General features: G+C 40.5%; 1 protein-coding gene across 1 annotated transcript in view; it reads left to right on the top strand.

Moving 5' to 3' along the window:
* The first annotated feature begins 10,573 nt into the window (after positions 1–10,573).
* The window catches only part of NSUN7 (NOP2/Sun RNA methyltransferase family member 7), a 36,259-nt gene continuing 33,892 nt past the window's right edge, over positions 10,574–12,940 (top strand). The window contains exons 1-2 of the mRNA XM_090268185.1: positions 10,574–10,685; positions 10,998–11,383. Coding sequence (XP_090124311.1) covers positions 11,074–11,383 — 310 coding nt within the window. The 5' untranslated portion in view covers positions 10,574–10,685; positions 10,998–11,073. The remainder of the gene's footprint in view (positions 10,686–10,997; positions 11,384–12,940) is intronic.

Here is a 12,940-nt window from a genome sequence, read left to right as displayed (position 1 = left end):
TTTGATTTTCCATTTACAGTTATAATTGACCTCAATTCTTTAAATATAAGACTGCAGTGTAGCAGCAGGGAAGAAATGCAGTCAAGGAAGAAGAGCTCAATTGAGAAATGACAAGGAGTCAGGTATAAGATAGAATAAACGAAGACAAACACTTGACATTGGACCAGGTGACTATAGTAAGGAACATATTCCTAAATAATCTTACTGTCTGGATTTCAAAGAAACCTTGCCCGAGTCTCTTGAAAAAGCATAACTGCAAATTTAAAGCAAAATAGCATTGGCATATGGAGCAAGTAGTAAACTGACATACTTATGCTAAAACATCATTTGTTGTTTACCTGAAACTCAAATTCAAGTAAGTACTCTGTAAATTATCTGGCAACACTAACTGTACTACCACTGGGAGGAAAAATCATAGTCAACTCAACAACTTACCAGCAGATGGCTCCCCGAAACTAGTTTAGAATAAAATAAAGTGCACTTAAACCTAGTGAGAAAGCATTGTTGTATTTTTTGTTGTTTTGAGTATATTTGTCTGGTGTGGTTGGGTTAGTTTTAGGAGGAGTGGGAATTTTTTATTTAGTTACATAAAAACATAAAACATTCCTTCCCATTGTTTTATGACTCTTACTTAAATTTAGAATTAAAATGAAAAGGAAGTCATAACTTAATTTTTATCCTGTTTTCTTTTACATTTGCTCAAGCATTTAAATGCTAAGTCAACATGTATAATTTCAGTGTAAACTGACATATTTTTCACAAAGGAATTCCATATAATTATTATGCAAGTTGAGCATTAGGGCAAGAATCTTCATAAAAACCGCACCTTTCTTCTTTAGCATAGTCTGATTTGCTAGGATATTCTAGCATTGAGGCATGAACTTGGTTTTGACCCCAAAATAAACACCTAGAGCTCCCAATGAAATTATTAATCAATAGAATTTTTAAACCTGCTACTACTTTACTAATCCTTTGACAATACTAGAATGTCTTGATATGTTTTAGTCTATGATTTATTTTCTAAGAGAAAAATTTTTTTAAAGTGTTTTAGAAAAATTGTGTTTTAAAGTTTACTTCGTTTGATAATGATACAGCCACTCAAGCTCTCTTTTGGTTCTAGTTTGAGTGGCTATAGTTTTCTATCCTTTCACTTTCAACCTATTTGTGTCTTTGAATATAAAATATTTCTTTTGTTAAAAAAAAGTAAATATTGCTTTTGTAGTCAGCATATACCTGGATTTTTAAATTCATTCTACTAACATCTGCTTTTTAATTGTTGAATTTAATACATTTGTATTTACAGTAGTTACAAATTAGATAAGATTTACATCAACCATTTTTCTATTTGTTTTCTGTTTGTCTTATATCTTTGTTCTTTTATCCCCTGATTTCTGTCTTCTTTGGTTAAAATAAACTTTTAAATAGATGTTTTAAATAGATATTTTAAAATAAATATTTAAATATATTTTATTTATTTATTTTAAGGGAAGGGAGGGAGAAAGAGAATGAGAAAAAACATGAATGCGTGGTTGCCTCTAGTGCATCCCCAGTGGGGACCTGGCCAGCAACCCAGGCATGTGCCTTGAGTGAGGATCGAACCAGTGACCCTTTGCTTTGCAGGGTGGTGCTCAATCCACATCAGCCAGGGCTAAATATATTTTTCAATATCTTTCTCCTATTGACCGTCAATCTTAGTCTCTTTAAATCTTTCTCTGCCACTTTCTTATTAGTAAAGAAGCATACACTTGAACACATTAAGAAAAAGATATAGAGTAGAGAGGCTTGCCTGGGGTCATGCAACTAATTCATGACAACGTTAGGACTAAAAACCAGGGTTCCCGATTCTACTTAGTTTTATACTTTCTACTACCATTATGCCATGCAAGTAGACTAAATTCATCTGTCACATGAGATCCTTCCAATTTCTTTCTTGCCAATTCTGAATTTCTCGTATTTCCTCCTTCTTGTTTCAGAGGAACTATTTTCCTCTAACTCTTGAGTTTAAATCTCTTATGCAGTGTTTGCTCAAGTGTGGGGCCAGCACCACTGACGGTATGAGAGATGGTTCGAAGAGGTATGCAGACTTGGTATGAATAACACTTAACCTCACAGTGAAACAGCTGTGTTATTCAATGCTCTTTTGATCCTTCTGACAAGGAGAAAGTCTCGTTTTTATATGAGTGTTTAACACTTCTCTAACTTTGCACATCTCCCTATTAACCAAGCTTAGTCAACCTCAAGCCTGGAGTGTTGGTACACCTATTTCTGCTTTGTTTTTGTTGTGGTTATTTTCATTTATGGCAAATCATGCTGATTTTTTACTTATAGTTCTACATAGGAACCCTGGCTGGTTTGGCTCAGTGGATTGAGCGTCGGCCTGCGAGCTAAGTGTCGCTGGTTCGATCTTCCAGTCAGGGCACATCAGAGAAGGAAAACTCTGACTCCAAAAAACCTCCGCTGCCTTGCGGCATACCTCTTCAGGGGAAAGGCTAAGGGAGTAAACCCCGACAGAGAATCCGGAGCCGGAGTCCCTAAGGCGGTTTGACGTTGTAGTCAACACCGGCAACTCCTGCGGCGCACCTGAAGCCAAGCTGTATTGACTCCGTCTTTCCCTTGGACCCTTCAGCTGCGAGGAGAGGGGGGGTCTGCTGCATGGGCAACAGCAGACCCTCCATATCACCCTGCCCAGGCTCTGTAGCTTCAGCTTCACTGGAGAGGACACTCCAGCGTCATCGCAAGATGTCGATTTAACACGGGAGGAGACAGATACCGTGTCACTCCCGAGTCGGACTGCACAGCCATTCTCGGCGGTGCAGATAGACTCTTAAGAAGCTACACCATCGTCTCTCGAGACGGATGGCTGCCGACGACGAGTTCTACATAGGTAAAACAAATAAACAAACAAGTGAATCTGATTTAAAATAAAACATTGAGTAAATATATGGGTATGGCAAACAAACAAACAAAATCTTTGAAGTGGTGCCTGAATAACTAACTCTGGGAAGTTTTTGTTTGGTTCACTCTATTACAATGATTGTCTATTGTAATTCTTGTTTCTCCTGGGCCACAAAAGGATGATGAAGGGCGGGAATAAGTCTTCTGAATACTCTTTTTTCCTTGCATCCTAGATAACTCAAAGTCTTCCTTAGTTGCCATTGTCATTTTTGGCTTCTAAACCTCAGGGTGTTATTTCTAATGGCACTGTCTCTGAATTGCTATGGTGTGGACTGTTGTTCCTCTCCACATGCCGCACCCTTTAGAACTCTGTTCTGTCCCAGTCTTCTGCTGCTTCTCCTCTGCAAGTCATTATGGCTTTTTTGGCTAATCATTCATTGATGGTCTTGCCTTATAGAACCCACTCAATCATCTTTTGTTTTTCCCAAAGGGATGTTTGCATTATCACTTTACAAAGTCCTTTTCAAGTTGTTTACAACAAGTTTCTACAAGGACTAGCCAGAGAACACTTGAGTAATGCTACTTTTTACAATGTGTGAAACATTCCTTCACACCACCTCTCATCCAGCATCAGAGGATGATGTTTACCTACCTAGGGTGAGTTTCCTGCCTTCTTGGGCATCTATATCCCCTCCCCTCTTTTGGGAATAGGATATTTCAATATCTGACCATGAGTCCCCAGTGCACCTTATTCTTGAAGCCCTGAGTATCCTCAGAAAAAAGGGCCCCAAAGTTCCAAGATGGGTAGTATAGGTTGGGTCCACAATAGAACACTAGGCAACTTCATAAAATAAAACAAACAAAAAAATGTGTTGCCAAAATAAATTGACTACACTATTTCTAAATAGCAATAATTATAAATTGTGTCCTGGTGTTTAAGAACACAGTTGAAATTCTTTACTTTTCATATATTTTTTATATTTCTATAACAGGCTTTAATGGAACTGAGCAGTTTTATATGCCCAGATCAATTTGAAGCAAGTTGAGCAAATGTATTTTGAATACCTACTTGGCTAACATACATGAGCTACTCTGAGTTAAATGCAAGGAATGTTAATTTACAAATATTTTTAATACTCAATCCCCTGGGGAAAGAAAAGCACTTCTTTAAGTTCTTTTGGCAGAAAGCTCCAGGTAACTAACTTAATTTTCTACATCGTCTCTAATTTAGTGTTCTGATCATATTACAGAGTGTGACTTAAACAAAGACTGTGTTGTTTTACTACTCTGCTTTCACAACCATTGAATCCACACACCTATCTCTATGGTTACTTTTGTACAGTGCTCACTAAGATTTAGTGTGCTCCCCGCGCTCCCGCCACAATGAGTCCATAAACGGGAAGTGAGAGGTAAGGAGGCAGGATTATACACGTGATAAGAGCAAATAGTAACCATGGGTTCACCAACCCACAACTGTTTGTTTATGCTTTATTTGGTGGTAGAAACTCATTAAATCTTGTTTTCAATAGGGTGATTTGTCACTTACATTGATCTATCTTAAAAAAAAAAACAGGAAGCTCCTCAAATGATATTTTGAAAGACAATAATATTTTAAATTTATATCTAGCTTTTACCTCACATTTTCAGCAGATTGTACTGTGTACTGTGTGATAAATAATAAAATGCATTATGATCCCTAAGACATCTTATATTTATAATCTTGTGCTGATGTGTGTGTGTGTGTGAAAGAGTAATATTTTGCTAGCATCTAGGAATAAAAAGATATAATAAAACTACTTTAGAGCGTGTGTGTTCAGGTTGTGCAGGTAGAAAGATAGCAGACATAAGGGGAATACAGATATATGTATAAATATTTATAATAAAAACTGAAGAGTGCCAAAATACAAGTATATCTATTCATTAATTTCTTGAGGATAAGTTCCCTGATAATTTCAATACATTTAATTTCTACTTCCAGAGCTGAGCATAGCGCCAGGTACACAGTAAGAATTTAATATATACTTGTAATATAAATGAATGAATGCATGTATGTATGTACAAGATGTTATGGGAACATAGAAATGGCACTTTTGACATTGTGGGAATCATGGGAGTGGATTAGCTCATGAAGGAGTCAGGGGGTAGAGGTTTGTAGCAGAGACTGCTAATCGTTCCCAAGTACCCAGTGTCTCCTTCTTTTATAGCAGTAGGTCCCTTGATTTTTAGCTGGACACATTTACCATCCTCTATTACTGTCAGGTATGCCACATTACTAAATTTTGACCAATGGAATGTCAGAAGTGATGTGTGTACCTTTTAGATCCTGTCCTTTAAAGGAATGGGTGTGCCCTCCCTTCCCTCTTTTTTTTTTTTTTTTTAAGGTTTGATTTAATTATATTTAGAAAGAGGGGAAGGGAGGGAGAAAAACATCTATGAGTGAGAGAAACATCGATTGGTTGCTTCCTGCACATGCCCCATCTGGGGACCAGGCCCGCAACTCAGGCATGTACCCGTACCCTGACTGGGAATCAGGGTGACCCTTGTAACCAACTAAGCCACACCCATCAGGGCTCCTTGTCCTCTTTATTCCCGTTACTACTGGCTGGAAATGGACATGGTGGTAAACTCTCTTGGACTACGCTGACAAGGGCAAAATCCTCACATGCAGCCTAAAATAGGAGCCTGGGTGCCTGATGAGTTTGTAGAGGGCAGCCACTATGCCAACAGGACTTAAGTGAGAAATAAACTTCTCTTTTATTGAAGCCAGTGGTTATTTTGCAGAGACTAAATTTATATCCTAGTACAAGTATCAGGAAGTCTTTTATAGAAGTGATGCTTGTGCTGAGTTTCACAGGTTGGGTAGGCATTTACCAGATGAACAAAAAGAGAAGTGCTCTCCAGACTGAGGGAACAGCACGTGTAAAGATATGGAAGTTTGGAGAATGGCTTTGGGATACCAAGCAATGAAGCTGGAAAAGCAGACAAGGGCCAGATCACAGAGGACCCTGTCTGCATTGCTGATAGGTTTAAATTTTTTTTTTTTTTTTTTTTTTTTTTTTTCTGATGGACAAGAAGATACTACATGGTAGATGTGCAGGAGAGTGAAAAGAAGATTAGAGTCTCACAACTCACATGCAAACTAAGCCAGGATAATTAATCTGTTTTGTAGAAAGGGGAATAAAAATCCAGAGAAGGTAAGGGACTTTTCCAAATCAGAAACAGAGGTGGAAATAGAGCCAGTAGATTTTGAAATTATACTGGAGTTTTTAAAAATGTCATCTTTGTGCAGACTGTATGAAAATGACTTGGGTTACCTGCCAAAACTGCAAATTCCTGAGTTCCACCCCAGATCTACTGAGCGTCTCTGAAGATGGGTTCCAGGAATTTGCATTTTTAACAAGGACTTCAGGTGCTTGAAGGTTGAAAACCACTGAACTATATATACCAGTCTACCTCAAAAATATCTCTTTAAGTGTTTATAAACAAGCCAGGTACATGGTCTCTAGTAAAAGTCTTTCAGATGCTAGTTCGGCACACTAGCTTTCTCTGTAATCTCATACCTTATAGGATCTAAAGATTCAAGAAGTTTATTTATAAATAAAAGTTCTAGGGGAGGGAGGAGGAACTAACAATTATTGAGCACTAGTGGGGGGAGGTGGAGGAGCGTATAGGGAAGACAAATGGTGATGGAAGGAGACTTGACTTGGGATGTGAACACACAATACCATGTACAACCCCTGGCTGCTGTGGCTCAGTGGATTGAGCGTCGGCCTGCGAGCCAAGTGTCACTGGTTCAATTCCCAGTCGGGGCACATGACTAGGTTGCACATCAGTCCCCAGTTGGGGGCGCGAGTGAGAGGCAACCACACAGTGATGTTTCTCTCCCTCTCTTTCTCCTTCCTTTCCCCTCTCTCTAAAAATAAATAAATAAACAAAAACTAATTAATTAACTTAAAAAATACCGTGTACAGATGATGTGTTGTGGAATTGTGCATCTGATTGAAACCTGTACAGTTTTGTTAAGCAGTATCACCCAATAAATTCAATTAAAAATAATTGAGCACTTACTACTTTCCAGACACTCTTCTTGATTCATATAATGTGAGTAAATCTTTACAAACCCTCAAAGGTAGGCATTTTGGGCATACCCTCTTATCCAAGGTTTTGCTTTCCAGAGTTTCATTTACCTGCAGTCAACAGTGATCTGAAAGTGGAAAATTCAAGAAATAAACAATGCGTAAGTTTTCAATCGCATGCCTTTCTAAATAGCATGATGAAATTTCACTCTGTCTTGGTCTGTCCCACCTGGGATGTGAATCATCCCTTTGTTCAGTAGATCCACACTGTGCACACCCTGCCTGTTAGTCACTTAATAGACATCTAGGTTTTTAGAGCAACTGTCATGGTAGTGCAGTGCTTGAGCTTAAGTAACTCCTATTTTACTTAATAGTGACCTTGAAGTGCAAGAGTAGTGATGCTGGCAATTTAGATATGCCATTGAGAAGACATTAAATGCTTTCTTTAAGTGAAAAAGTGAACATTCTGTACTTGATAATGAAAAAAAAAATTATATGCTGAGGTTGCTAAAATCTACTGTAAGAACAAATCTTCTATCCTTGAAATTGTAAAGAAGGAAAAAGAAAATCATTCTAGTTTTCCTGTTATACCTCAAAGTGCAAAGGTTATAGCTACCTATTATATATAGTGATATATAAATGTGACTCAGTACTATTTGTGGTTTCAGGCATCGACTGGGGGTCTTGGAACATAACCCCCATGGATAAGGAAGTATTACTGTACTATCTTCCACTATCTTTCATTCTGTACTATCTTTCATTCTGGTGGAAGAATGCTGCTTGCTCCACAATCTCCCCGTTTTCTGTCACTTCATCCACTTCTCATATGCGGCTGGCACCTGTGTAGCTGTTGCCCTGGTGACGGTTCACAGAGTGGGCAGGTTTGCATATGTTCTAGGACCATGGGGCCTCTAAATGGACTCTGCTGATAGACCGGCAGTTTCTTCTTCTGCCTCAGCTTCCACTTGTTTTCACAGTGAGAAACAATGAGGCTTTATTTTCCCAGCGCTGGAACTGTGAGCTGCATGATCTGGCCTGGGACTGGGACTGCTCCCCAGGTTTCCCTCCCAGCTTTTATGTGTGACTGCTCTTTACGCTGGCCAGCTGCAGGCACTGCCTTGCCTCTGCCGCCTCTGCACCACGCCCTCTCTGTCTGGTTCTCCATCTCCACTTCTTAGCCTGTTTGGATGTGTATTACTTATCATCTTTCAGAGAAGGAAAACTCTGACTCCAAAAAACCTCCGCTGCCTTGCGGCATACCTCTTCAGGGGAAAGGCTAAGGGAGTAAACCCCGACAGAGAATCCGGAGCCGGAGTCCCTAAGGCGGTTTGACGTTGTAGTCAACACCGGCAACTCCTGCGGCGCACCTGAAGCCAAGCTGTATTGACTCCGTCTTTCCCTTGGACCCTTCAGCTGCGAAGAGAGGGGGGGGTCTGCTGCATGGGCAACAGCAGACCCTCCATATCACCCTGCCCAGGCTCTGTAGCTTCAGCTTCGCTGGAGAGGACACTCCAGCATCATCGCAAGATGTCGATTCAACACGGGAGGAGACAGATACCGTGTCACTCCCGAGTCGGACTGCACAGCCATTCTCGGCGGTGCAGATAGACTCTTAAGAAGCTACACCATCGTCTCTCGAGACGGACGGCTGCCGACGACGACGACGACGACGACGACTGTACTATCTCCACCTTCCAGATACAGAAACTGAGGCCAAGGGATGTTAAAGACTTGCCTAGGATTACACAGATATAAATTTATCAGATGCCAAAGTCTTTCCCTTCCTGTCTAACATACCAGTGGAAGGACTAGAGAACACAATTTAGAATCCCTGAGCATCCATAATGATGTCAGTGTATATGTAAGTTGTTTATTTCCCAGATTGGACAAATTTCTGAGATTCCTAAACAGTATAGGGTCTCTAAGGTTATTTAACTTGACTATATTTAGCATACTTTTTGCTAAATATAGGGTTTGCACTTGCTAGCTCTTTTGAAATTTTATTTTATTCACTTATTTATTTTAAATTATTATTCTATGACACTTGCTAGCTCTTCATATGACTTTATTTGATCTCAGTAAAGAATTAAGAACTTGACTCAACTTGCAGACTTTAGTTTCTTTCTCTTTATGGAGAAAATGGAGACCAAGTATCTAGCAGATTTTTTCTTTTAAATAGATATTAGCATCTATTTTATTGATTTCTTTAAAAGTTTAATGTTTTTTTCTGCTTAAAACTTGAAATGTAATTTATCAAGTTTCTTCCATAACTCAACGCCCAATTCTGTTTTACAAAAGGTTCTTCTAAACCAGGAAATGTGAAGCACATACATGTGACATTTTATGGCATTACCTTTATGTATTCATGTTTGCATTAGTTCACCGAATTTTACTGTAAGAGAAATTAGAGTGCAAAAAGGCTCTAAATATTCCAAATGGCATTAAAATTATTAGACTACCAGACCCACTAAAATTTGCTGAAGAAGTTTCAAAGTGGCAATAGGAGAAAAAAAAAAAAAGCAATCTTTTCCTTTCTTTTTCGGTTTTAGAATATGCATTTTGTAGATAACAAAATTGGTTAAAAATCTATCAATGAAGTGTTTAAAATGCACAGAAACTCAACAACAAATTTAAATCTCATTTGGTTTTATTCCAGAAAACAGAAGTGTTTTTCCACTACACTTACGATTTCTATTTATTGCAGACTTCGCTCTAGGGCTCTCAAAAATTAATGTAGCCATATTAAGTTAAAACCCTTTGGGGAGGTTTATACATGTTCCCGGTTGCATTCTATAATTCGGAGGGTGGGGCGAAATTGATCTTTTGTGGATCCGTTTCAGCAACGCCTTTCTTTGCAGGCAGCTTCTGGAATGGAGGGATATGGTTTTAAATTGGCAAAGATCTTAAACTTACCCTGGAAAAGTCCGTCTAATGTGTTATATATTGTTAAAAAACACGAAATAAAATAAGGCTCTTTTTTTCTCTTTTCTTCACTAGCTCTACGCTCATGTGTGATAGCATTTCCTGCACCCCTTCTAAACCCGCTAAGCTGGGAGTTGTCAGCAACAGAAAACTCTGGCTTTCTATGAGACCGTAGGGGATGTGTCGGGAAATAGGGACCACTTGCGATTGCGGCAAGTCGAAGCCCCTTAGCGCCCTGCTAGGGGCCTCTGACCTCAGGGGTCGGGGAGGGGCTGGGGATGGCACAGGTGTCCGGAGAAGTGGGAGGAAGAGCAAATCGCGGATGCAAAGGCTGCACTGGCCAAATCCCGCGGGAACTGCCCTCAGGCGGCAGCCGCTCCTCCCAGCCCCCCATCCCCTCCCTCTCTCGGTTGCCATGGAGACCTAGGTCCCGCTCCGGTGGACTGCAGGAGGCGCAGGAAGCGTACCTTTGGCGGCCTGAGCTTGCAGGCTGTGTTCCATTCAGAGCAGCCGCCACGCCGAGGGCCGGTGACTGCGCGAGGCCCCCGGGCGAGGCACTGCGGGGCGTCTTCCTTCCGGAAACCCCAGCCAGGCGAGCGCTGGAGGCCCCGGCCCCCTGCCCCGAACCCGGCGGGTGGGAGAGGCTGCATTTGAACTAAACGGCTTTCGCTGGCCTCCTTCGCTGCTCTGTCGTCCCCGGACTCCCGAGGGCACGGTTCCAGACACCAGCCTTTGGTGGTCGAAGTGCCACATCTCCGTCCTCACCACCCCGGGAAACAGCCGCCCTCTGGGGTAAAGGAGGATTCGCGGGAGCTGGCGAAAGGAGTGCCCGTGCGGCAGTAGACGCGGCTCTTTGGGGAGCTGTGTCCCCAAACCGGCCTGGGATAAGTCACCTGCCGCTTGGGAGGCGATTCCCCAGCTGTCTCCATCCCTCTTCCCTTTTGCGTGTGTGGAGGTTTCTTGGGGCTTGTTCGGCCTGAAGTATAGGATGCACAGACTGGCCAGTAAACGCCCCCTCTTGGTCTTTAGGCCCCGATGGAGTGGGGCACCAGGTGTGGTCCTGCTGACAGCGATTTACTGAGGTAACCTTTTTTCTTTTCACAGAGACGATGCTTAAGGTACGAGGAAGACCATTTCCTGGAGCATCTGAATTGTAATCGACGACAGGCAACGGGCAAACATGCTACCGTCAAGTGAACTGCTGTTTTCGAACGAAAACAACACCGAGGAGACGTCCCAACTCGCGACCCTGGCACTGTCAGATGACGAAGCACCCAGCGAAATAAACTCAAGTGGGACCCCCGAAAAAACAGGTTATCCGGACCCCGTTTACATTATGGCAGCGAACATTTTTCAGGGTATTCGAGTCGAAAAGTCACCTGAGACAGTCTTAATAAAGTATGGGAATGAACCCTTGCGGTCCTTGTCCGAGACTGAGGATGAATCCTTGCAGCGTTTGTCCTACGAGCTGGCTTTCAGTGCCCTGAAGTGTGAGTAGCCCCAGTCTTGGAGATCAGCACTACGGAAAAATAATGAGAGCATTTGTGGCGGGCAGCCCCCTCTTGCACACCGCGCTTTGTTGTTTACACATATGATTATCTTTGGTCAGTTGCGACTGTCAAGAAATTAGGAGAGTTCCAGTAAAAGAAGCTCTTTCCGGCCAGAACTTTTTTCAGTGTAGATTTTGCCTAGCACGGTGCCTGGTCCTTAAATAGATGTGATTCAGCCATTAAATTGAACAAGGAAACACTTCCATTAGCAGGAAGAACACAAATCCATTGAAGCACCCAATTAGAGTTTCCCTTTCCTTGGGTATTTCTTTCTATTCTCTGTTGTTTAGTGTATGAACTCTCACAAATATACATTAAAAACCAGTAACAGGGTGGGGGGAGAGGAAAGGGATGGAATAAGAAGAAAAGGTGCAATATATTAAAAAGGAATGTCAAAATTAAATCAACCCCAATTAAGATGACCCCATTCATAGTCAATAACTTTAATTTTGGGAGCTTGTAAATTTATTCCCCCAAACTTTTGTAGAATTCTACTTTTCTAATTTTCCTTAAGGTTTGAGGTGCCATGTTTCAGATTCCCTCGGTGGTGATTATTGACTTCTGAATGTGGAGCTGATCCCAGGACCGAACCAAATATCGTTACTATGAGAGCAAGCAGTCAAAGGCGCTGGAGACATTTGTTTTTTCGTACTAGTTGTAAACTTAATATATTACAGTATATTATAATATAAACTATAATGTTTATATTAGCTTATAAACTGACTGAATATAGTTACAAAAAAAAGTTCCAGAAGTGTTTGGAGTATTAGCAGCATAGTTGAAATAATAACTGTATGGCTTCCTAAAGAGACAACTTGAAAGGGAAAAACTCATTTGCATATATATTTTTAGTATTAATACTTACTGGGTCTTGCACATCCTTGCACATAGGCAGTGAACAGTTGTTCAGTGGAATTAGAATGTCTCATCAGTTTCTTAGACATGATTATATATTTTTGGTTGTCTCTCGAGATGGTATATTTAAAATCTGAAGCCAATAATTTGTCAACACGGAGAAAAATTTGTTTGATGTTAAGAGGCAACTTCCCTTTAGTTTTCATTTTCTTTTCTCCTGCTTGAGATTTTTTTCTTTTAAAATTTGTCTTAACCATTTTCCTCCTTCAATTTACTCTTAAAGACCAACCAATGAGTCAAATGAACATTTTTACATTTCTCCTTGCAAGAATGAAATGCAGGCTGGGCATCTGTGTTAATTAGTTGGTATTTAATGTTAATGCTAAAATTCTATTATAGCCCATTTATTTTCCTAATAGAATACTGAATCCTACCTTTAGAAATCAATACTAAAAGTCTGAAATTATGCACACATTAGATGGTCATGCTATGGTAATATGTGTTGTAGGTTACCTTTTTCTTTCTCTCAGTCTTTATATTTGTTTTATGAAAGGATCTTGTTACTATTTGATATTTTGTAATGACCCAAAAAATTCCATTTAGATAAATTGTCATAGGTCTTTACAAACTTGCTTTTGCTTG

The sequence above is a fragment of the Furipterus horrens genome, unplaced genomic scaffold (genome assembly GCF_987537825.1).
Source record: "Furipterus horrens unplaced genomic scaffold, mFurHor1.1.pri manual_scaffold_2, whole genome shotgun sequence".
Lineage (NCBI taxonomy): Eukaryota > Metazoa > Chordata > Mammalia > Chiroptera > Furipteridae > Furipterus > Furipterus horrens.
This window is presented reverse-complemented; position numbering and strand designations above follow the sequence as displayed.